Genomic DNA, 26662 nt, shown 5'->3' with positions numbered 1-26662 from the left:
GTTTTGTGCGGGTGTTTGAGTTGTATTGGCGGGTTATAAGGACGGGAGGGGGGAGGTGTTTGTTATGCGGGATTAATTTGTGGCATATTAAATATAAGCCTGGTTGTGTTGTGGCTAATAGTTATACCGTATTTTCCGCACCATAAGGCGCCCTGGGTTAAAAGCCGCGCCTTCAATGAACGGCATATTTCAAAACTTTGTCCACCTATAAGCCGCCCGGTGTTGTAAGCCGCATCTAACTGCGCTAAAGGAATGTCAAAAAAACAGTCAGATAGGTCAGTCAAACTTTAATAATATATTAAAAACCAGCGTTCTAACAACTCTGTTCACTCCCAAAATGTACGCAAATGTGCAATCACAAACATACGTATATCAACATGGACAGAGCTGCGTGAAAAAAGCCACCCGGCCTCTTCGCGTAAACTTAAACTTACCTTAACCACTCGCTCATCTTTTCTTCATCCATCCCTTCGAGTTAGCTTTTATGATGACGCCGGCTGGAAAGGTCTCTTTTGGCAAGGTCTTCCTTTTGAATATCACCATGGGTGGAAGTTTCATTAGCATGGCAAGCTAGAACCACAGTGAAGGATGACTTCTCATTCCCTGTGGTGCGAATATTCACCGTACGTGCTCCCGTTCCACAGTGCGGTTCACAGGAATATCAGTTGCTTTGAAATACGGTAGTAATCCGTGTGCAGATGGAGAGATTGCGTCTTTTCATGAACCGGATCCTTGTCGCTTTGTAGGAGCCATTTTGTGGTCTTTACAGATGTAAACACACAAAGGAAATGAAACGTACGGTGATATCCGCGCGCTTTTTCTTCTTCTACGCGGGCGGGTGGTTGCTTACAGTAGAAGAAGAAGCGCTTCCTGTTCTATGGGGGCGGGTGCTTACCTTGGCGGTTGCTTGCGTAGAAGAAGAACCGCTTCCTGTTCTACCGGGAAAAAAGATGGCGGCTGTTTACCGAAGTTGCGAGACCTAAACTTTATGAAAATGAATCTTAATATTTATCCATATATAAAGCGCACCGGGTTAAAAGCCGCACTGTCAGCTTTTGAGTAAATTTGTGGATTTTAGGTGCGGCTAATGGTGCGGAAAATACGGTACATGTCTTGTGTTTATTTACTGTATTAATTATTCCCAGCTGAATATCAGGTCCCACCCGTGACTCCTTAATTTGCGTAGTGGCAGAGATACCCGGAGAACTTGGGTGCGTTTGTTACAGCTGTTAAAGTGTTTTTAAATCCCTGCAGTTGTTACACACTTGTGTTTACTGGCCTGATACTTATACCTGAACCTTTTATCACACACAGTGCAACTAAACGGTTTCTTTCCATTGTGTGTTCTCATGTGTGTGGTCATGTTTTGCTTTCTGGAGAAACTCTTCTTACAAACAGAGCAAGTAAAAGGTTTCTCACCTGTGTGTGTTCTCATGTGTAATATCATTTCTTTCTTAGTGTAGAATCTTTTAGCACAAGCTGAGCAAGCAAAAGGTTTCTCTCCAGTGTGTGTTTTCATGTGTGTGGTCATGACTTGCTTGATGGAGAAACTCTTCTTACAAACAGAGCAAGTAAAAGGTTTCTCACCTGTGTGTGTTCTCATGTGTAATATCATGTATTTCTTACTGTTGAATCTTTTAGCACAAGCTGAGCAAGCAAAAGGTTTCTCTCCAGTGTGTGTTCTCATGTGTGTGGTCATGATACCCTTTCTGGAGAAACTCTTCTTACAAAAAGAGCAAGTAAAAGGTTTCTCATGTAGGTGTGTTCTAAGGTGCAATATAATTTCCTTCTTAGTGATGAATGTTTTAGCACAAGATGAGCAAGCATAAGGTTTCTCTCCAGTGTGTAGTCTCATGTGTGTGATCATGATACATTTTCTGGAGAAACTCTTCTTACAAACAGAGCAAGTAAAAGGTTTCTCACCTGTGTGTGTTCTCATGTGTGAGGTCATTGCATACTTAGTGTTGAATCTTTTAGCACAAGCTGAGCAGGCAAAAGGTTTCTCTCCAGTGTGTGTCCTCCTCATGTGTCTGGTCATGTCACCCTTTCTGGAGAAACTCTTCTCACAAACAGAGCAAGTAAAAGGTTTCTCTCCAGTATGAGTTCTCATGTGTCTTGTACAATCACTCTTCAGTCTAAATGATTTCCCACATTCAGAGCAGTCAAAGTGTTTGTTGTTAGTGTGATGTCTCGTATCACCTTTAGAGTCATTTTTACTCTCCAAAGGTTTTTGGATGTGGTCACTGTGATCAGAAGAGTGTGACATCATGTGGTCCATGTCTGACAGTGGAGCAAAGATGCTGTCTGGTTCTGACTTGATATCTTCACAATGCTCTCCATCAGCTTCTGTGATGTGTTGACTTACAAGCTCCGCCCCTCTGTTCTCCTCACTTTGACTGTGATGAAGCTGTAATGACTGAGCTTCATCTTCATCATGAAGCTGCTCCTCTTTAATGTGGGAGGGGGCCTGTAGCTCCTTCTGTCCCACACTGGTGTGCCACTCCTCTTCATGACTCCCCGCTGACACCCGCTGGACGTCTGCAGAACAAATGAGGTGTTACTGTATTGAAGTTTGCAGTATTCAAACTATTGACATGTGAGCTAGGCCAAATAGACAGTGATGGGCAAGCTACCTGGACAATGTAGTAAGCTAAGCTACAAGTTACTCTCAATTAAATGGAGCTAAGCTATCCTCAGAGAATTGTAGCACGCTACACTACAAGCTACACTGCAAAAGTAGCTTGTCACATCAAAGCTACATTTAACAGCATTTATTTATATATATATATATATATATATATATATATATATATATATATATATATATATATATATATATATATATATATATATATATATATATTTATATTGGCCCACATGTATAATATCAATGTTTATGTTGTCCATGGAAAGAAGTTAGTAAGAAGCAAAAGAAAAACAACCAACCATGGATGACAAAAGGACTGAAAAATGCTTGTCACAAAAAAAAGACATTATATGGAATATTAATAACACAGACATCTATAGAGGCAGAAAATAAATATAATAAATATAAAAACAAGCTAATTGGTATACTAGGAACATGTAAGAAGGAATACTACAGACAATTATTAAAGAAGAACAGAAACAACATGAGAGCAACATGGGGCATCCTAAATAGCATCATTAAAAATGCTGCTAAGAAAGATTACCCCCAGTACTTTCTACATGGAAATACAAAAAATGACAATACGAACCAAATAGTTGAACGTTTTAATGATTACTTTGTTAATATCGGAACAATGTGGAACAAAGATTTCCAAATGCAGATGATGGATCAGTTGAGGACTTGAGTGAGCTCATAGACAGAAATCCCAATTCCATGTTTCTTAAGAACGTGACAAAAGAAGAAATAATCAAAATTGTAAAACATTGTAAATCTAAGACCTCAACCGACTGTCATGGAATAGATATGGAAACCATAAAAAAGGTTTTAGAAGACATTTCAGAACCTCTGACATATATCAGCAACGTATCATTTCTAACCGGCAAATTCCCTGACAAAATGAAAATTGCGAAAGTCGTACCAATTTATAAGAATGGAGACATACACCAGTTTACTAACCACACACCAGAATTCACAGCAAATATCTCAACATGGATAGCATTAATCCAAATAACAAAAGAAATGAGCAATGCAATAGATGGTAAAGAATGTGCGGCCGCAGTATTCATGGACTTAACTAAAGCATTTGACACAATTAATCATGATATTTTAATAACAAAACTAGAAGGATATGGCATCAGAGGGTTGGTCTTGAACTGGGTAAGAAGCTTTTTAACCAACAGGAAGCAAAATGTGAAGATGGGTGAAAATATGTCAACACAGCTAGATATATCTTGTGGTGTACACCAGGGATCAATACTGGGACCAAGATTGTTTCATCTTTATATAAACCACATTTGTAAAGTTACAAAGGACTTAAAGTTAGTTTTATTTGCGGACGACACAACTGCTTTCTGTTCAGGAGAGAACACACAGAAGATAATACAAATAATAACAGAAGAAATGAACACATTAAAAAGATGCTTTGACAAAAACAGACTATCTTTGAGTCTCAGTAAAACTAAAATAATGCTATTTGGTGACAGTAGAAAAGAGCATCATACACAAATACAAATAAACGGAATAGATATTGAAAGGGTAAAAGAAACCAAATTGTTGGGAGTATTAATAGATGATAAAATGAACTGGAAATCTCACATACAAAACATACAACATAAGGTGAATTAGCAAACAGCCAAAATGATACACAAAGCAAACTAAAACCTGCTAGCTAAGAATGTACAACAATTCTGAACAAAAGAGGAGAAATATAATCTTAGAGAAAAATGTAATTTAAAACATTTGTATGCACGTACAACACTTAAGACCTTCAGTATATCAGTATGTGGAATTAAATGATGGAATGGATGAAGCAAAGCAATCAAACAATGTACTAATATGATCCACTTCAAGAAACTCTTCACACTTAAAGTGTTTACAAAGTACAAAGAAGAAGATAAACATTCTCAATTTATTTCATCCATCATTCATTTTCTACATCATCTTACTCATCTCACCATATGAAATATAACTTACTTCACTCATTATTATTTATTTATTTTTATTGTGATTACTTATGGAGTATATTGTGAATACATTGAGAACAGGAAGTGAACTAAAGTGTTAGCAACTGTTACGTAAAAGAAAAGTGGTAGAATTAAATAAGCTCTGCTTCTTCCTACTCCTTTTCCAACATGTTGAAAAGACAAACTGGAAATTGTGATGTATCATGTTGTATACATGCAAGTGTGATGTATCATGTTGTATACATGCATGTGTGATGTATCATGTTGTATGCATGCATGTGTGATGTATCATGTTGTCTGCATGCATGTGTGATGTTTCATGTTGTATGCATGCATGTGTGATGTATCATGTTGTATGCATGTCTGTGTGATGTATCATGTTGTATGCATGCATGTGTGATGTATCATGTTGTATGCATGCATGTGTGATGTTTCATGTTGTATGCATGCATGTGTGATGTATCATGTTGTATGCATGCATGTGTGATGTATCATGTTGTATGCATGCATGTGTGATGTATCATGTTGTATGCATGCATGTGTGATGTGTCATGTTGTATGCATGTGTGATGTGTCATGTTGTATGCATGCATGTGTGATGTATCATGTTGTATGCATGCATGTGTGATGTATCATGTTGTATGCATGCATGTGTGATGTATCATGTTGTATGCATGCATGTGTGATGTATCATGTATGCATGCATGAGTGATGTATCATGTTGTATGCACGCATGTGTGATGTATCATGTTGTATGCATGCATGTGTGATGTATCATGTTGTATGCATGCATGTGTGATGTGTCATGTTGTATGCATGCATGTGTGATGTATCATGTTGTATGCATGCATGTGTGATGTATCATGTTGTATGCTTGCATGTTCCAAATAAACTCAAACTCAACTCAACTAACACTTGGTGGACATTCAAGTCACAAAATGCAAATGGAGTATTGTTGGTGTATTTTGGATGGTTATAGAGGACCTCCCATTGGCTCCATTGCAAGCGGACTTTTATTTACATTTATGAGTTAGAATTAGGGCTGGGTGATATATGGAATATACTGGATATATTGTAGGTTTGTCTCTGTGTGATATAGAAAATGACTATATGGTGATATTGGAGTATACGTTCTCACACAGTTGCTTTTAGCTGCAGGCATTACACTACAGGCTCTTCTCACTCTTTCTTGTCTCTCTTCTTCTCACAAAGACATAAAACAAGCGCACCTTCTTACATACGTCACATACTGTCACGTGTGCAACGTCATACGCTCTCACGGAGCAGACAGGTAGCAGCATGGTAACGTTAGCTGTGGTGCTAGTGGTAATATGAGAGAAAGAAGGTGCCAATCTGGTAACAAATGAAGGAATAATTCATTCCCAAGACAACCAGCAGGGGGTCCATCGTCTGGCGGTGGTTTGGCTTCAAGCGGGTAGATGGTGAACAAGTATGCGGCAAAAGCGTTGCTACAAAAAGTAGCAGCACTGCTAATGTAGCATCATTTGAAAAGTCACCCGCTAGAGAATGAAGAGTGCATGAAACTCTGCATGTCAACATCTCTGTTCAGTGCCACACCCACAAAATGCCCAAGCAACCATTTCCACATCAACACCGTATGAAACAAATAGTCAACAACAGAAGGAGATAACGTCCGCAGGAACCTACCACATAGTGAAGGACATACACTATTTGATTTCCTATTATGCAGCTCATTTTTATTTGACACTTATTGAAATATCTTGTGTGACATCATGCACAAAAGTGCACTTTATTTGTTTTAAACTATTGTAGTGGCATTCTGTACAAAAAGGGTACTTTAATTTAGTGTTGTTTTGATATGTCATCTTAGTGACATCATGCACAAAAGTGCACTAATAGCTTGTTTTAAAATGTCTGACAATCTTGCACTTTCTGTTTTGAAATGACATGAATGTTTGTGCCACTGCTTAATAACTGTTTAATAAATACACTTTTGCTAAATTGACTTAGTTATGATTTCCCTCTCTGCATGAAAGTTTAAAAGTAGCATATATTAATGCAGTATGAAGAAGAATGTTTTAAAGTAGACACAGAATCATCATACTGCTGTGATTATATGCATTAGTGTTCATTCAAGGCTAAGGCAAAATATCCACATATATATGGGGTATCTTGACATGGACTAAAAATAGAGATTTTAATAAAAGGCCATATCGCCCAGCCCTACTTAGAATGGGAATTTTTTTTAATATATATCCACCATCGTGTCTTTTATAAAGATTGTGAACGATAGAAAAATTCCCAAAAAGTGCAGTTCTCCTCTAAATTCCAATGATTAGATTTAAGACTTGAAGTGTATGAGCATGAAGTGATGAAGCCTACTTGGATGAGTCTTCTAAGACAAAGTGAACAGTCCAGTTGTGATGGATTGAATGCCCTGAGAATAAAATGATATGTGCTTACTTGGACTGTGATGAAGCTGTGAGGAATCAGGTGCTTTGTCTTCATGCTCTTCAGTCTTCACAGAGACAACAGTCAGTGGAAACTTGCTGACATCATCCTTCTCCTGCTCTACAACACACTCTCCCTCCTCTTCCTCTTTCATGTGTGGATCCTCCTCTTCCTCTTTCATGTGGGTGGGCTGTGGATCATCCTCTTCCTCTTTAATGTGAAGGAGCTGTTGAATGTCTGTTGGGTAAATAAGTCAATAAGATAAAGAGAGAATAGAAATAGTTTTGGACTGACACTGTTAACACAATGACATTATTTGTGTTCTTTTGTGTTAAAAGAGTGTAACAAAACAACCAATAAAAACACGGAAATACTTCCTTTTGTCCCAGCCCCTAAAATTCATTCAAAAGTGAGTACAAAAACAGACTTGGAAATTTGATGAGGAGCAAGTTGTTTTTATAAGTACAAGGCAGCATTGATTGAGGCATTCTTAACTTTACACTCACTGATATAAAGTGTGTAAATATTTTATTCTGTATACGGTCTATGACACCTAAACTTTATCTCTAAACTTAACCACAATTTGTGGTGTAGAATGACGTCTGGAACTCAAGATAGTTCCACATGTCTGGGAACGCCACTGACGGATAATCCTTGATATTACTCAACAAATCTTTCGGGATATATTCCGTTTCATAATTAGATTTTTTTCTCGTATCTGCTTTTCGCAGGAAGATCTCAGCCAGGGGTGTTTAAACAAATTTTAGATGGGGGGGCCACGTGGTGGAAGATCTACTCCAAGTTGGCCGGACTGGTAAAATCACGGCAAGATAACGTAAAAAATAAAGACAATTGCAGATTGTTTTCTTTGTTTAAAAATAGAACAAACATATTCTGAAAATGTACGAATCATGTTGTTGTTGTTTTTTATACATACAATAGTATTCTATCTTTAGTTGTCCATTTTTACACTTTCAGAATCAATTATGTGATAATGTTCATCAGTCAACTCATTGGTGTTCATTTTCAATCTATCAAGATAAAAAAATAATATCAAAATCAAATTACAGGATGTTATTGATGTAGTTTGCTCATTTTCCCCGACTGGTGCGCTAACATCATGTGTTTTAGTTGTGTTTTACATATGTAGCATCATCTACAAAGATACAAAGAATTGCTATTGCGACGTCTAGAGGACACATTTAGAACAGCAGTTTCTTTCATTCAAAAATTTCGACTCATTTTTGTACTTAGCCAACTCATCCCGTCTCATTCACTCATTCACACACTAATGGCGGGATCTGCCATGCAAGGCGCTTACCACAACCCATCAGGAGCAAGGGTGAAGTGTCCTGCTCAAGGACACAACAGACGTGACTAGGTTGGTAGAAGGTGGGAATTGAACCAGGAACCCTCAGGCACGGCCACTCTACCAACCGCGCCACTAGCCTTCCACCATCGACCTGCCTCCTAGCCTTCCACCATCGACCTGCCTGCTAGCCTTCCACCATCAACCTGCCTACCAGCCTTCCACCGTCGACCTGCCTACTAGCCTTCCATCGACCTGCTGTTTGCCTCCACCCATTGGCTTTGTCTATGGGCGTCCACCCGTCGGCCTTGGTTGCTAGTCTTTAGCCCTGTGTGCTAACATCTTCAAAAGTGGAACTTCTCCTCTCACTATGTCACATATTATTATATTGTGTTTTATACTTTTGTGTGGTTTTACTGGTGTCCCAAATGGGTCTGGTCACCCCCACTCACGAGCTATGCTACTTCAAGATGCACAGTTTGACATATTTGATAATTTGACATTTCATCATAGTGGCAGCTACAAAATAACCTCAACCTTATCTCAGTTGAAGATTTCTGTGACTTTGGACAAAACAAAATGGCTGCATACTATGGTAGAGTCCATTCATTCTTATTGTTTCCTTGTTTTGAGAGATCACGTCAACATTACTGCATCCTCCCCTATTGTGAGCACTTACTTTCACAGATTAAAGACCGACTCAAAAGATGGTAACTTTAAGCGCAAATGTTTAGTTATATTATTGTTATTGCTCTCAGGAAATGTTGAGACTAATCCAGGCCCTGATACACCTACACAATGTTTTACACCTGCAGATTATAAAACTAGATCTGGTTTTGGGATTATTCATATCAATGTTCGGAGTTTACTCCCTAAACTGGATATGATAAAGATCTGGATAAACTCAACAAATGCTGATATTGTAGTCTTATCTGAAACTTGGCTTAAACAATCTGTGCTTGATAAAGATATTTACATTCATGGCTATAATGTCTATCGTACTGACCGACAAAGAAAAGGTGGTGGAGTGGCCATATATATTAAGAAGAGGTTTGATGTTAAATTAGTGCTCTCTGAATCAGTAGGTAAAGAACTTGAACTGTTAGCACTTGAAATCGAATTAGCTAGAAATCACCACATTATGGTAGTGGGGTGTTATAGGCCTCCATCTTACCCTAGTAATTCCCTATCTACTCTTGTAATGCTTCTGTCTCAACTGAAATACAATGAAATAGTGATTTAAACTGGGACTGGCTCACATCTGTGTCTGACTCTTTGAAAGCACAGTGTGAATCTCTAAATGTAACACAATTAATTAACTCAGCTACAAGACCTAATCCTAAATGCCCTCAAAAAGCTACACTCATTGACTTAATTCTAACAAATATGCCCTTCAAATGTGTTGCATCTGGTGTTTCCCCTAATGATGTGAGTGATCATTGTGTGATTGCAGTAGTGCGAGACACAAGGATCCCTAAAAGCAAGCCTCGTCTTCTTGAAAAACATTATATTAAATTATTTGAGACGCAAGCTTTTTTACATGACTTGCATCTTTTTAATTGGGATAGAATTGCTCTTTTTGATAATGTTGAACTGGCTTGGAAATATTTTCACAAAAACTTTTTGAGTATAGTGAACAAACATGCCCCTTTTAGAAAATATAGGGTTAAAGGACGTGACAATCAGTGGTTTACATCGGACCTATCAGATGTATTGCATGAGCGTAATGCTGCTTGGGCCAGGGCAAACAAGTCAGGGTTAGAAGCAGATTGCTTGAATTTTAGACAATTAAGAAATCAATTTACCTCTCTCCTTCGGAAAGTCAAATCAGAATTTTTATTCTCCACAACAACTGAAAACCTCAAACACACAAAGAAGTTTTGGAAAATCACCAAATCTTTGTCCGCCTGCTGTAATTCAGTCAATCTCCCACCTAGTATACTTGTTGATGGTGTCACAGTAAGTGACAGAAGAGAAATGGGTAGTCATTATAATAATCATTTTATTTCCTCTGGTTTTCTCTATAATTCTGACAACTCTACTGAAGTTCCGCTAACTCCGGAAAAAAAGGTTGAAAATACCCAGGTTTTTAACTGTACGCTCAGCTGGCTCAGATAAGTTGGAGCCGCTCTTCCTAAAGTTGGCAGCTGAAAGTATAGCTGGACCACTGACTCACATTTTTAACCTTACTCCAATTTCAAATGAAATCCCCTTGGATTGGAAATCTGCCCTTGTAATCCGCCTATTAAAAGGAGGTGACCCTAGTAATCTAAATAATTACAGACCGATCTCTAAACTCTCTGTTCTGGCAAAAGTGCTTGAATCCCTTATCAGTGAACAGATAAAAGACTTTTTGGACACCAACTTTCTTCTGTCACCATTTCAGTCAGGTTTTGGCAGAAATCACAGTACTGTTACTGCTGCTATGAAGTTTATAAATGATGTAACTGAAGCTCTTGACAAGAAGCAGTGCTGTCTGTCCCTCTTTATTGACTTTTCAAAGACATTTGATACTGTTGATCATGTCATTTTAATCAAACGTCTTTCAGCTATTGGTTTTTCTCAGCAAGCAGTTGGATGGTTTGCAAATGACCTCACAAGTAGAACTCAGGCTGTTCAGATAGAAGGTTCCTTCTCGGACGTACTGCAAGTGGAAAAGGGTGTCCCTCAAGGTTCTGTGTTGGGCCCATTATTAATTAATAATCTTGGACAGAATATTCTGAACTCAACTTTCCATTCCTACGCTGATGATACTGTCATATACTGCACAGCACCCACTCCTGCTGAGGCCTTTAAATATCTACAACAAGCATTTGACAGAGTACAAGAACAACTTTGCTATCTTCAACTGATTTTAAATGCAGAGAAAACAAAGTGTATGTTCTTTACCATGTCAAAAACTGTAAGATCAGCACTGTGTGAGAACATTTGAACAAGAAATAGGCAACAAATTGTGTTAGTATCTGCTTTTAAATATTTAGGATTTTAATTGATGACCATTCACATTCAGTATGTTGCAAAAAAAAACTGAAACTTTGACTGGGATTTTATTATAGAAACAAGTCTTGCTTTTCTTTTACTGTGAAACAGAAATTGGTGGAAACAACCTTTTTACCTGTTATTGACTATGGAGATGTGTTGTACATGAATGCTACTGCTGGTTGTCTCCACAAGCTGGATAGTGTGTACTACGGGGCACTGAGATTCATCACCAACTTACTCACCATTGTGTGTGATACTCAATGGTTAACTTACTCACCATTGTGTGTTATACTCAATGGTTAACTTACTCACCATTGTGTGTTATACTCAATGGTTAACTGGACATCTTTATGTGATCGACGCCTCAATCATTGGTATGTGTTCATCTACAAAACCATTCTGGGTATCACCCCATCTAATCCGTCTTGTCTTTTAACAAAGAAACAAGGAAGTCACAATCTTCGTTCAATGAATGTTCTGCAATTTGTCGTCCCCAAAGTAAGAACTGAACTGGGCAAGAAAGCATTTAGGTTTTCAGCAGTGAAGGCTTGGAATAACCTACAATCCAATATTCAACTTCAAACCCTTGTTACATTGAATGAGTTTAAAGCTTCTGTGAAAGGTTGCAGTCTACCTTGTCTGTATGCACATGTGTTATGTCAGCAAGTTTTAATGTTGTAAATGTCATGTTTTATGTGTTGTTTACTGTTTTTAATGTAACCTTGCTGCTGCCCTCTTGGCCAGGTCTCCCTTGGAAAAGAGATCTTTGATCTCAATGGGATTTTACCTGGTTAAATAAAGAAGAAGAAAAAACAGAAAAAAACCAGCTGTTTATTTGAAGTCTTAAAGAAGTCAACTATGTGTGCAGTGCAAGGTGAAATGCAGTTATGTCATCTTCTTGTCAATAACACACACATCACACTTTTGCGTGTTGTTGCTTCCTTATTTGTCATTATTCAAAGCTGATTTTAATGTGTAGCAGCGGCAGCTGAACTCAATGTGACAACGTGTCATAGTTACGTCAGTCAGCTGGAATTAAAAATACAAATAGTTGTGTCGTTAGTCCAGAATCTTCACGGTCCTCATGGGCGACATAATTAGGAACTAGTACTAAAAAAATGGTACTTGGTATCAGAGGTGTGGACTCGAGTCACATGACTTGGACTCGAGTCAGACTCGAGTCATGAATTTGATGACTTTAGACTCGACTTGACAAAATGTAAAAAGACTTGCAACTCGACTTAGACTTTAACATCAATGACTTGTGACTTCACTTGGACTTGAGCCTTTTGAATTGACATGACTTGACATGACTTGCTACTTTCCCCAAAACCCAAAGATGAAAAAGTTATTCGGGAGCGCTCCGTATTTTTCATCGTGTACTTGTCTATCAGCGTTGCGTGTGTCAGCTGGTGTGGTCTCAGTACAACAGCCAATCAAATTAGATCTACTTTGTTTTCATCACACAGCATTCATCCAATCAAATTGCAGGACAACCAACGAAGAAGACATGTCCAAACCACACGCCAGTGAACAAAAAATGATACCTAAAATAATTTTGTTTGGGTATAAAAATTACGAGGTGGTCAACACAAAACGGTTTGCAGTATACAACACATGCGGTTCGAAAATTATTGATGGAGAGGCAACAACTTCCAACTTCGTCCGGCATTTGAAGTTGCACAAAGAACGGTAAGTTTTGAATGTAAGATAACGTTTATTGGCTAAGTAACGTGACTTTTATTTGCTGTGTAGTTAAATCAGTGAGGCTGCAAACTCACTGCTAACGTTATAACGTTATTGCAAACACTGTTGCAGTTCACTACCTTATTCATACTGTTTGTTCAGTGATTTTTTTTAAGCAGGGTTACGTTAGTCAATATATCACACGTAACGTTAGACGGCGGTCAGCAGCACCGCGTATTTTAGCCACCTAAAAAAAGACAAAAATAGTAAAATAAAGGTCAGTTAAAATGTATACTATATTATGAATATGTGTACCGTTTTAGCTAGCTTTCTGACATACTGTTGGTTGTTTACCTCAGTGGTCCCCAACCACCGGGCCGCGGCCCGGTACTGGTCCGTGGATCGATTGGTATCGGGCCGCACAAGAAATATATATATATATTTTTTTTTTTATTAAATCAACATAAAAAACACAAGATACACTTACAAGTAGTGCACCAACCCAAAACAACTCTCTCCCCCTTTTGTTCTGGGCATTGAACATGAAGACTCTTCCTTCACTGTTCCGAGTGGCCATGAGAGTCTTGGCAGTGCCTGCCTCCAGTGCTCCAGTGGAGCGAGTTTTCAGCCATGGTGGCATCATACTACGCCCCCATCGTGCACAAATGACTGACAGACTCTTGGCTAATTTGGTCTTTTGCAAATGCAATGCAGCATAGGGCCCTGACATATAAAAAGTACAACTTTTTTGTTATGTTCACGTATATGTCATGTTTTTTCAATGTTAACACTTTTGTACAAATAAGTACATTTGCACTTTATTTTTCAATGTGTTTGTTCTGTAAAGGAATGAGTTAATGTTTAAAATGACTGGTTAATAGTGCTATTATAAAGTGCAATGTCAGCACAATTTTCTTTCCTGCAATTTAAAATGCACTTGTTTTAATAAATAAATACAGCGTTTGAAAAGCATACACAATCTGTGTTAATATATTAGTCTGTGGTTAAAAGGACTTGAAAGGACTCGAAACTCAAAATGCAGGACTTAGGACTTGACTTGAGACTTTCCAGTCTTGACTTTGGACTTGACTCGGGGCTTGCCTGTCTTGACTCGGGACTTGACTCGGACTTGAGGGCAAAGACTTGAGACTTACTTGTGACTTGCAAAACAATGACTTGGTCCCACCTCTGCTTGGTATACATCCCTAATCTTCACCACTAAACCTTTGAAATATGCTGACATATGTGCTGCTAAAGGTAAATAAACAGTAGCCATATTGAATGTTTGCCTTCATTTGACCACGTGAGGTAAGGAGGACGGCCTCTAGGTCACATGGTTACACCCCAGCAATTACACTGTTGATGATTGATGAGCATTCATTTTTAAATGGTGGTGTTAAAAAGCAAGTATATCTCCATCTTTAGTCATAAATGTGGCCCCCGGATGAACATGTGTCACAAACATTGTATTAGATGATATGTGGATGTTGTGCTTACTTGGACTGTGATGAAGCTGTGAGGACTCAGGTGCTTTGTCTTCATGCTCTTCAGTCTTCACAGAGACAACAGTCAGTGGAAACTTGCTGAGATCAGTCTCCTCCTGCCCTGGAAGAAACTCTTCCTCCTGAGTAACCCAGGGATCCTCCTCTTCTTCTTTAATGTGGGGGGGATGTGCATCCTCCTGCTGCTGAAGGGGACGTTCTTCTTGATGAGCGTTCATCTGTTGGACGTCCGCAAGACAACACAAACAATCTTCAGCTCAGATGTGTCAAATATTTTTTAGTCTATCAAATATAATATTCTCCAAGTGGACAGACACCACTTTGTGATGTTCTTCTACACATGGAATAATCATCAGTTATTGATTATTATGAATCGTGTAATTGATCTTGTTTTCTGCATTTACATACATTTTTGATAAAAAGTAACAACTTATAGAAAACCTCCTGCTGGGATTTTAATACCGTCATGACTGCATTAAATCAGTCTGCACAGATACAAGTTTCATTGTGCTGCAGCATCGAGTGACGCCAACTCGCTCCTCCCACTACCAACCTACCAGCCAACCTTGACGTGTCACGTGCACCTCCAAAATAGTCCGACCTCACGTCAACGGTGACCAGGACTGCAGAGCTGTGATCGGTTGGCTTTAATTTTACGCGCAATATCCTCTCCTCGTTCTTCCTTCTGCGAAAGCAACATTCTTAAACCCAACAAAAAACCAACAGAAGTGCAGCGAAGCACGTGTAACAAGTGCCATCGAGTGTGGCCGTGCGATAGTATGTTGGTTGAACCTCACTCACACCTTAAGAAATGTGCTGGCGTGAGAATATATATACACTATATTGCCAAAAGTATTTGGCCATTCATCCAAATGATGACAATCAGGTGTCCTAATCACTTATAAAACCAAGCACTTAGGCGGCATGGAGACTGTTTCTACAAACATTTTGTGAAAGAATGGGCCGCTCTCAGTGATTTCCAGCGTGGAACTGTCACGTGCAACAAATCCAGTCGTGAACTTTCCTCGCTCCTAAATATTCCAAAGTCAACTGTCGGCTTTATTATAAGAAAAGTGAAGAGTTTGGGAACAACAGCAACTCAGCCACCAAGTGGTAGGCCACGTAAAGTGATAGAGAGGTCAGCATAGTGCAAAGACTCTCTGAACAGTCAGTTGCTACAGAGCTCCAAACTTCATGTGACCTTCCAATTAGCCCACGTACAGAACGCAGAGAGCTTCATGGAATGGCTTTCCATGGCCGTGTAGCTGCATCTAAGCCATACATCACTAAGTCCAATGCAAAGCGTGGGATGCAGTGGTGTAAAGCATGTCACCACTGGACTCTAGAGCAGTGGAGACGCCTGGACTGATGAATCACGCTTTTCCATCTGGCAACCTGATGGACCAGTCTGGGTTTGGAGGTTGCCAGGAGAACGCTACATTTCGGACTGCATTGTGCCGAGCGTGGAATTTGGTGGAGGAGGAATTATGGTGTGGGGTTGGTTTTTCAGGAGTTGGGCTTGGCCCCTTAGTTCCAGTGAAAGGAACTTTGAATCCTCCAGAAAACATGTTGGACAATTCCATGGGATGGCACTTCAAGTTCTTATGTGAGTAAAGGCAGGTGGCCAAATACTTTTTGAAAGATAGTGTATATAAATACATAAATATATATATTTTTTTGAGAATATTTGGGTACCTCATGATTCGATTACAAACAAAATATTGATGCATGTTCAATTTGTGTACAGTATATTAAAGCCATTTTTAATATTTAACATTTATTTCATTAAATATTTACTTACATATATAATATATATATAATCATTTACAATTGTGCAAATAGTGTATTTGTAATAACAAGCATCAGTTGATTGAATTTCCATGATATGTCCCCCCCCCCCCCCCCCCCGCAACCCCAAAAAAGGGACAAGCGGTAAGATAATGGATGGATGTTATCAAGGTAATAGAAGTGCATGCAAACAACATAATTTGTATTTATTGCTAATAAAGTTAGCACCAACACAAAGTAGACTACTGCAATGTATGTGTAATACATTATATTACACTGTCATAATAATAATAATAATGTTAATGTTTATCCTGTAAATATTCAATGATGTTAAGCGTGACTGTAATATACAGCAAAAAAACAGAGTTAAAGTATAAAATAAGTCAATATAATTGTCATAGAGAACATATAAAATACACTCCTCAGACGCTCGCATTTGCTACAAAGGCCTGCTAGCTGGCTAACGCTAGCACGTTAGCTTCGAACAACATATCAGGTAAATAATATAAACATATATAATGTATATTACCTCATAAGCCGCATGTACAAGAGAGGAGTGGAATATATTCTTCTTATTGTTACACCAGCAACTCTTAAATGGCACTTTCTGTTGTTCTGTGGCTGGGCGAAGGAAGTGTGCACCACTCACTATTGTCCCAGTGAAACACGTGTTTGGACAACATTTGTTCCGCGGTTGAGAACACCTCGATGACGTCACACAGGAGGAAGAACAAAACAAGATGGCGTCTGACGGAGAATACCTTGTTTTGGTTATTATGGTTTCTTGGTCTTAATTACAACGTCCATGTGCACATGTATGTCGTTTAACAGAGTAATTGTTTGTATGCGGATACATTAGTCTGAGTGCACTTTGACCTGCTAGCCTAGCCTGCTGCTTAGCTTAGCTTGTTAGCTGCTAACAAAGAGAGGCGGAAGTGATCGACACATCAAAGCAGAGATCCAATGTAAGTGTAAAGTGTTATTATTGTGTGAACATGTCTACATTAAGTAGAGATCCAATGTAAGTGTAAAGTGTTATTATTGTGTGAACATGTCTACATTAAGCAGAGATCCAATGTAAGTGTAAAGTGTTTTTATTGTGTGAACATGTCTACATTAAGTAGAGATCCAATGTAAGTGTAAAGTGTTATTATTGTGTGAACATGTCTACATTAAGTAGAGATCCAATGTAAGTGTAAAGTGTTATTATTGTGTGAACATGTCTACATTAAGTAGAGATCCAATGTAAGTGTAAAGTGTTATTATTGTGTGAACATGTCTACATTAAGTAGAGATCCAATGTAAGTGTAAAGTGTTATTATTGTGTGAACATGTCTACATTAAGTAGAGATCCAATGTAAGTGTAAAGTGTTTTTATTGTGTGAACATGTCTACATTAAGTAGAGATCCAATGTAAGTGTAAAGTGTTATTATTGTGTGAACATGTCTACATTAAGTAGAGATCCAATGTAAGTGTAAAGTGTTATTATTGTGTGAACATGTCTACATTAAGTAGAGATCCAATGTAAGTGTAAAGTGTTATTATTGTGTGAACATGTCTACATTAAGTAGAGATCCAATGTAAGTGTAAAGTGTTATTATTGTGTGAACATGTCTACATTAAGTAGAGATCCAATGTAAGTGTAAAGTGTTTTTATTGTGTGAACATGTCTACATTAAGTAGAGATCCAATGTAAGTGTAAAGTGTTATTATTGTGTGAACATGTCTACATTAAGTAGAGATCCAATGTAAGTGTAAAGTGTTATTATTGTGTGAACATGTCTACATTAAGTAGAGATCCAATGTAAGTGTAAAGTGTTATTATTGTGTGAACATGTCTACATTAAGTAGAGATCCAATGTAAGTGTAAAGTGTTATTATTGTGTGAACATGTCTACATTAAGTAGAGATCCAATGTAAGTGTAAAGTGTTATTATTGTGTGAACATGTCTACATTAAGTAGAGATCCAATGTAAGTGTAAAGTGTTATTATTGTGTGAACATGTCTACATTAAGTAGAGATCCAATGTAAGTGTAAAGTGTTTTTATTGTGTGAACATGTCTACATTAAGTAGAGATCCAATGTAAGTGTAAAGTGTTATTATTGTGTGAACATGTCTACATTAAGTAGAGATCCAATGTAAGTGTAAAGTGTTATTATTGTGTGAACATGTCTACATTAAGTAGAGATCCAATGTAAGTGTAAAGTGTTATTATTGTGTGAACATGTCTACATTAAGCAGAGATCCAATGTAAGTGTAAAGTGTTATTATTGTGTGAACATGTCTACATTAAGTAGAGATCCAATGTAAGTGTAAAGTGTTATTATTGTGTGAACATGTCTACATTAAGTAGAGATCCAATGTAAGTGTAAAGTGTTTTTATTGTGTGAACATGTCTACATTAAGTAGAGATCCAATGTAAGTGTAAAGTGTTATTATTGTGTGAACATGTCTACATTAAGCAGAGATCCAATGTAAGTGTAAAGTGTTATTATTGTGTGAACATGTCTACATTAAGCAGAGATCCAATGTAAGTGTAAAGTGTTATTATTGTGTGAACATGTCTACATTAAGCAGAGATCCAATGTAAGTGTAAAGTGTTATTATTGTGTGAACATGTCTACATTAAGCAGAGATCCAATGTAAGTGTAAAGTGTTATTATTGTGTGAACATGTCTACATTAAGTAGAGATCCAATGTAAGTGTAAAGTGTTATTATTGTGTGAACATGTCTACATTAAGTAGAGATCCAATGTAAGTGTAAAGTGTTTTTATTGTGTGAACATGTCTACATTAAGTAGAGATCCAATGTAAGTGTAAAGTGTTATTATTGTGTGAACATGTCTACATTAAGCAGAGATCCAATGTAAGTGTAAAGTGTTATTATTGTGTGAACATGTCTACAGTACAAATGATGTGAGTGTTGGTGAATCAGCGACTAACTGCTGCCGTTGAAGAAATATTTGTGATAGAAAAGAAAAACAATAGCAGAGTACGAGGAGGAACTTTGTCCAACAAAAGAGGAGAAGGAGCGACAACATCAACATTCAAGAAACATCAAGTTGTGTTACACATCCATCCATCCATCTTCTTCTGCTTATCCAAGGTCGGGTTGCGGGGGCAGCAGCCTAAGCAGGGAAGCCCAGACTTTCCTCTCCCCAGCCGCTTCGTCCAGCTCTTCCCGGGGTATCTCGAGGCGTTCCCAGGCCAGCCGGGAGACATAGTCTACCCAACGTGTCCTGGGTCTTCCCTGTGGCCTCGTACCGGTCGGACGTGCCCATAACACCTCCCTAGGGAGGCGTTTGGGTGGCATCCTGACCAAATGCCCGAACCACCTCATCTGGCTCTTCTCGATGTGGAGGAGCAGCGGCTTTACTTTGAGCTCCTCCCGGATGGCAGAGCTTCTCATCCTATCTCTAAGGGAGAGACCCGTCACCCGGCGGAGGAAACTCATTTGGGCCGCTTGTACCCGTGATCTTGTCCTTTCGGTCATAACCCAAAGCTCATGACCATAGGTGAGGATGGGAACGTAGATCGACCGGTAAATTGAGAGCTTTGCCTTCCGGCTCAGCTCCTTCTTCACCACAACGGATCGATACAGCATCCGCATTACTGAAGACGCCGCACCGATCCGCCTGTCCATCTCACGATCCACTCTTCCCTCACTCGTGAACAAGACTCTGAGGTACTTGAACTCCTCCACTTGGGGCAGGGTCTCCTCCCCAACCCGGAGATGGCACTCCACCCTTTTCCGGGCGAGAACCATGGACTCGGACTTGGAGGTGCTGATTCTCATCCCCCCTGAAGATCCTGGCCAGATGAAGCCATCAGGACCACATCATCTGCAAAAAGCAGAGACCTAATCCTGCAGCCACCAAACCAGATCCCCTCAACGCCTTGACTGCGCCTAGTAATTCTGTCCATAAAAGCTATGAACAGAATCGGTGCCTTGGCGGAGTCCAACCCTGACTGGAAATGTGTCCGACTTACTGCCGGCAATGCGGACCAAGCTCTGACGCTGATCGTACAGGGAACGGACCGCCACAATCAGACAGTCCGATACCCCATACTCTCTGAGCACTCCCCACAGGACTTCCCGAGGGACACGGCTGAATGCCTTCTCCAAGTCCACAAAGCACATGTAGACTGGTTGGGCAACCTCTTATGTACCCTCAAGGACCCTGCGGAGAGTATAGACCTGGTCCACAGTTCCTCCACCAGGACGAAAACCACACTGTTCCTCCTGAATCCGAGGTTAGACTATCCGGTGTAAACTCCTCTCCAGTACCCCTGAATAGACCTTTCCGGGAAGGCTGAGGATGCTTATACATATTGTTACAACAATTACTACAATAAAAACACTAACCTTATGACGGATGCTTTTGCAATTGTTCGATTTGATCTTTCACAACACCTAGTGGCCACAATAATTCATTAGTCAAGCTCATGGCGTAGAAAGTTGAACGATGCGGACAGGTTTGTTACTGGATATTTTCTATCCGACTTCTGTTTTGGAGACTTTGTGTACGTATTAAGCAACTATAATTATTTGATATGCTTAAATGTGCTGTTTTAGCTTAGCTGTTGTGTAGCTGCTAGCTCCTACAGCAGGTGTGTCCAAAGTGCAGCCCATAGCTATGTTTTTAACCGACAACAGGGAGTGTTGAAAATGTGGTATTTGCGTGTCGGTCCAATCAGCGGCAGCTACGCCCTGTTTCGTCATTGGACCTAAGTCTTTGGCTTGGTAGGCGGGACAGAGAGCAAGGGAACAATGTGGGACAGCAATGGTGTTCATCTTAAACCATGCTAGTTGTTGCAATGAAAGGTCAACATGATCAGCCACACCCTGACTTCCAACATATATAGAAGTCTAAGGCCTCCTGGTATGAGTCGTCTGACTGGTGATCATAACAGGTGGCGGTACATACGGACGCAGCTCAGTCAGCCAGGGCTTTCACTGATAGAACAGTTGGAGCAGTCCTTGTCCTTCATTCCTTCCCGGGAGGAGGCGTACCCAGTAGATGTCGGCCATTGCTGCTACTTCAGGCTGTGGTACGAGCACGAGCATGGAGGAGCCTTTGTAGTGGTGTCGCAGCTTGGTGGTCGTGCCGTCAGGTAACACCAGGAAGGTTCCTTCTGTGCAACACTGACTGCTGCTTTTTTCTCCCTGGACTCTTGACTTCATACCTGGTGTTGTCCTTCAGACCTGGGCCAAGAAGCTACGTAAACCGTGGCAAGAATGTGGGCGATAAGAGTGTATGTGCATGGGCATGAACTTGCACCCAGTTTCAACTGGAACTCAGGACATATGATTAGTTGCACGGCCTATTCTAATCTATATTAAACATTTCTTAATCACGTCATCCTTCATTATCTTAATTATATCCCAACTTTAGCTACCTGTAAAAATGAGTTTCATATTGTAGTCCATTTGTAAATAAATAGTTTTCCTAAATTATAGTCTCCTCACTTTAACCAGGCAGTCATTAGGACAAAAGACCCTGCGAGGACTTTGCCCTTTAAAAGGGAAAGCCCGAAAAAGGACAGTAATAAGATAAATTCATCACATTTGCTATGAGGCATTTTATTATTAATGTATTTTGTTCTTGTTACTTGGGGCGGTATAGCTCGGTTGGTAGGGTGGCCGTGCCAGCAACTTGAGGGTTCCAGGTTCGATCCCAGCTTCTGCCATCGTAGCTGTTGTGTCCTTGGGCAAGACATTTTACTCATCTGCTCCCAGTTAACATTGGTTTAAATGTAACTTAGGTATTGGGTTTCACTATGTAAAGCGCTTTGAGTCACTAGAGAAAAGCGCTATATAAATATAATTCACTTCACATGATATGTTTTTGTTCTGTTTTCTCATTTCAAGGGGAACTGCACTTTTTGGAATCATTCACAGTCCTTTTGTAAGTTAAAGTTCAGGTCCCAACGGTAGTCCCACACTAGGTGTGGTGAAATGATCCTCTGCATTTGACCCATCCCCAAGTTCACCTCCTGGGAGGTGAGGGCAGCGGAGGTCGCGCTCGGGAATCATTTGGTGATTTAACCCCCAACCCTTGATGCTGAGTGCCAAGCAAGGAGGCAATGGGTCCCATTTGTATAGTCTTTGGTATGACTCTGCCGGGGTTTGAACTCCCGACTTTCCAGTGTCAGGGCAGACAGTCTAACCACAAGGCCACTGAGCAGGTTGATGGTTAATGCATCCTCAATAGAAAATAAACCTTCGCAAAAGTTAGCTAACAATTGAGTCATTAGTAGCCGCTCTAGTCTGCCTATAAAGTGCTCTAAATAGCATCTTAAAACCTTCAACATTTTAAATACATACTGTAAGTATATATGTAATGTAGTAACATTCTTAACAACATGTCATATTTACATATCTTGCTCATTTTAAGCATACAATGTCTGCTCTCACTGGGATGCCGACTGATGGGATGTTCATATCTTCCCGTTTAGATGAAGAATTAATCCTCACAAAGGGTTAAAAAGGGTGGGTGCAAAGGAGCGCATCTTTCTGTCTTTCTTGCCATCTCCAGGTCTAAGTTGGATGTCAAAGTTCACCAAGTTCTCCGGTTTATGTCCACAACCTTCTACTACATAAGTGAGAAGCATGATTTATAATCTAGAATTAGCTTTCACCATCTTAGAGGCCAGAAAGCAGCTCAGTATGTCAATATAGCAACATAAGCTAGTTAGTTAGTTGAAAGCACACCAACCCCATGACATGACACTTCTACGTGATATAGAACAGTAGTACCACATTTTAAACGTACACACACATCTGAAGAATGTAAAAAATAAATAACTTTGGTGGGCCAAACAAAATGACTCGGCGAACCAATGTTTGGTATGGGCGATATGACCTCAAATCTATATCCTAATAACAATATATGTCACCATATATCATTTGGTGTATGATTGATAATAGAAGAATTTCAAAGCGGGTTACAAAGGCTCCTAATTTGGCAGCTGACATATGCAGTAACATATTGTGTCATCTCTAATTGTATTATTTTGTTGAAAACAATTATTATTAATGTACTTGTTTATTTACTGTTAATATCTGGTTACTTTATCTGAGTAAAAATACTGGAAATGATGTAATATTTTACTGCATATTTCAGCAACTAAATTAGGAGCCTGTGTAGCCTGTTTTAAAATGGTTCTATTAGTAATTCTATATGAAATAATATATCGCAAAATCAATTTTAAACCATATCGTCTATCCATAGTAAAAAGTCCTGTCGTCCTGGTTTGTTTTTATTGTCCTGTGAATAATGTTGTAAAGAGCAGCGTGTTTGTGCGTCACTGAGATTTCAAGACAGTTCATACGAGAACTTGTTTTTCCTAAGTGCATGCAAACGTGACTGAGCAGAGATGGATGTTTCTAAAACGTGTTTGTCTTCTTGTGTCCTGCAGACGTCTGTGAAGAACATCTTCTCCCTGAGCAGCAGAAGTGGAGCTTCAGGATGGAGCCACAGCCCTCCCACATTAAGAAGGAAGAGGAACACCCACTGATCCCCCATTTTAAAGAGGAAGAGGATGACTCACTGACCACTCACATCAAAGAGGAAGAGGAGGACACACTGATCCCCCATTTTAAAAAGGAAGAAGAGTACCCACTGACACCCCATTTTAAAAAGGAAGAGGAGTACCCACTGACACCTCATTTTAAAGAGGAACCAGTGGATCCACTGAGCCCTCACATTAAGGAGGAGGAGGAGGATCCACTGAGCCCTCACATTAAAGAGGAAAACCCACTGAGCCCTCACATTAAAGAGGAAGAGGAGGAACACAGCATCAGTCAGCAGGGAGAGCATCTTGAAGGACTGGAGGAGGTTGATGTCAGCAAGATGCCAGTGACTGGTGTCCCCGTGAAGAGTGAAGATGATGAGGTCAAAGGTGAGAGTGAGGAGAAGAGAGAGGCGGAGCCTCCAAGCAGCAGCTCAACACAACACATGACAACAGAAGCTGATGGAGACCACTGTGGAGGATCACAAGCAGACAAGATCTTAGCTCCACTATCAGATAGTGAGGACACAACGTCACACTCTCCTGACACTGATGATGAACACTCTAAAGATGATAACACTGACAACACTCACTTCACATGTTCTCTCTGTCACAAAACCTTTAAACACAATCGTCATCTGGTAAGACACATGAGTACACACACTGGAGAGAAACCTTTTTCCTGCTCAGAATGTGGTAGAGATTTTAGACTAAAACACATGCTGAAAGAACACATGATAATACATACTGGAGAAAAACTTTTTTCATGTTCAATCTGCAGTAAAGATTTTTCTCAGAAGCACAATTTGAAAACACACGTGAGAGTACACACTGGAGAAAAACCTTTTTCATGTTCAATCTGCGGTAAAGATTTTACTCAAAGGCAACATTTGAAAACACACATGAGTACACACACTGGAGAAAAACCTTTTTCATGTTCAATCTGCCATAAAGATTTTAATCAAAGACAACATTTGAAAACACACATGAGTACACACACAGGAGAAAAACCCTTTACATGTTCAATCTGCAGTAAAGAGTTTACTCAAAAGCAGTATTTGAAAACACACATGAGAATACACACTGGAGAAAAACCCTTTTCCTGCTCAGAATGTGGAAAAAGTTTTGTAACAAATACAAATTTAAAATTACACATGAGAAGACACACTGGAGGAAAACCTATTGATGTTCAATCTGCAGTAAAGATTTTGCTTTAAGGCAGTATTTGTAAACACACATGAGAATACACACTGGAGAAAAACCCTTTCCTGCTCAGAATGTAGAAAAAGTTTTGTAACAAATACAAATTTATAATAATAATAACAATAATATATTTTATTTGTAAAATGCACTTTACATTAAGTAAACAACCTCAAAGTGCTAAAGTGTTTAAAAAAAATAAAAATATAATAAAAAATAAATAAAAACTAGAACAGCCAAATAGCTAGTACTAGTATGCAAATATCTAAAACAAAAAGGCTTTTTTTTAAAAAGAAGGTTTTTTATGCCTTTTTTAAAAGCATCCACAGTCTGTAGTGCCCTCAGGTGGTCAGAAAGCCCGGTCTCCCATTGTTTGGAGCTTTGTCCTCGGAGGTTGGAGGAGGTTAGCCTGTCCGGAGCGGAGGTGTCGTGTGGAGGATTTGGGGGTGAGCAGTTCTTTGAGGTAGAGGGGGGCATTTTCATGGAGGGACTGGTGGGTTTGTATGGAGACTTTGAATTCAATCCTGAGTGGAACAGGAAGCCAGTGAAGGGATTTGAGAATTGGTGTGATGTGGTTGTATTTCCACACTCTCATCAGGATCCTAGCAGCACTATTTTGTATGTATTGCAGCTTCTGGATGTTCTTGCTGGGGATCCTGACAAGAAGCTCGTTGCAGTAGTCTGGCCTGGAGGAGACAAAGGCGTGGACGAGCCTCTCGGCATCAGAGAGAGTTTAGCAATGTTCCTGAGGTGGTAGAAGGAGGTCTTGCGCAGTTGTTTTATTTGAGCCTCAAAGGTCAAGTGAGGGTCCATTCTAACACCCAGATTAGTGAGTGAGGATTAGAGGTGAATGTCGTGGCCGGAGAAGGTGATGCTGGTGAGGGTTTATGACTGAGTCTGATGTGGGGTGCCGACTAGAATGGCTTCGATTTTGAAGCTGTTTAGTTGAAGAAAATTGTGTTTCATCCTCCAAGCAGTTGGTAAGTGTGGATGATGGCAGAGCTGCAGAGGGGGTTGGGTTTGTTTTCAGGTAGAGTTGAGTGTCATCAGCACAGCAGTGGAATGATATTCCATGCTGGCTGATGACACGGCCAAGGGGGAGCATGTAGAGTGTGAAAAGGGTGAGGCCGAGGATTTATCCTTGAGGGACACCACAGGTGACAGAGAGTGTGTCCGACTTTGCCTCTCCCAGAGAGACGAACTCTTTTCTATCGGTGAGGTAGGATGTGAACCAGTTTAGGGCAGTATCAAGAGTCCAATGGTGGAGTGTAGGCGGTGTAGGAGGATGTGGTGATCAACAGTGTCGAATGCTGCAGTGAGGTCAAGGAGGATGAGAAGAGATGGTGAGCCAGCATCAGCAGGTCATTGGTGACCCTGACCAGAGCAGTCTCCGTGCTGTGGCTAGAGCAGAAACCACACTGGAACTATTCATAAAGGTTGTTGGTTTTAAGATGGTCATGAAGTTGGGCAGCAAATACCTTTCAATCAATCAATCAATCAATCAATGTTTATTTATATAGCCCTAAATCACAAGTGTCTCAAAGGGCTGCACAAGCCACAATGACATCCTCGGTACAGAGCCCACATAAGGGCAAGGAAAAACTCACCCAAGTGGGACGTTGATGTGAATGAC

The 26662-nt window shown here is 39.7% G+C and overlaps 2 protein-coding genes across 2 annotated transcripts; one reads left to right on the top strand and one right to left on the bottom strand.

The window, feature by feature from the left end:
* Positions 1-884: 884 nt before the first annotated feature.
* Positions 885-21109, bottom strand: LOC140680181 (uncharacterized). Its single transcript, XM_072916560.1, has 2 exons — positions 21043-21109; positions 885-2538 (listed from the first exon to the last, which is right to left on the bottom strand). Exons 1-2 carry the CDS (start codon positions 21107-21109, stop codon positions 1241-1243), a joined length of 1365 nt encoding a protein of 454 aa, XP_072772661.1. The 3' UTR covers positions 885-1240.
* On the top strand, positions 17150-25925 carry LOC133570548 (uncharacterized). The gene is made up of 2 exons (XM_061923232.1): positions 17150-17276; positions 23737-25925. Exon 2 carries the CDS (start codon positions 23787-23789, stop codon positions 25044-25046), a length of 1260 nt encoding a protein of 419 aa, XP_061779216.1. The 5' UTR covers positions 17150-17276; positions 23737-23786; the 3' UTR covers positions 25047-25925.
* Positions 25926-26662: the final 737 nt, after the last annotated feature.

The sequence above is a fragment of the Nerophis lumbriciformis genome, linkage group LG28, assembly GCF_033978685.3.
Source record: "Nerophis lumbriciformis linkage group LG28, RoL_Nlum_v2.1, whole genome shotgun sequence".
NCBI lineage: Eukaryota > Metazoa > Chordata > Actinopteri > Syngnathiformes > Syngnathidae > Nerophis > Nerophis lumbriciformis.
This window is presented reverse-complemented; position numbering and strand designations above follow the sequence as displayed.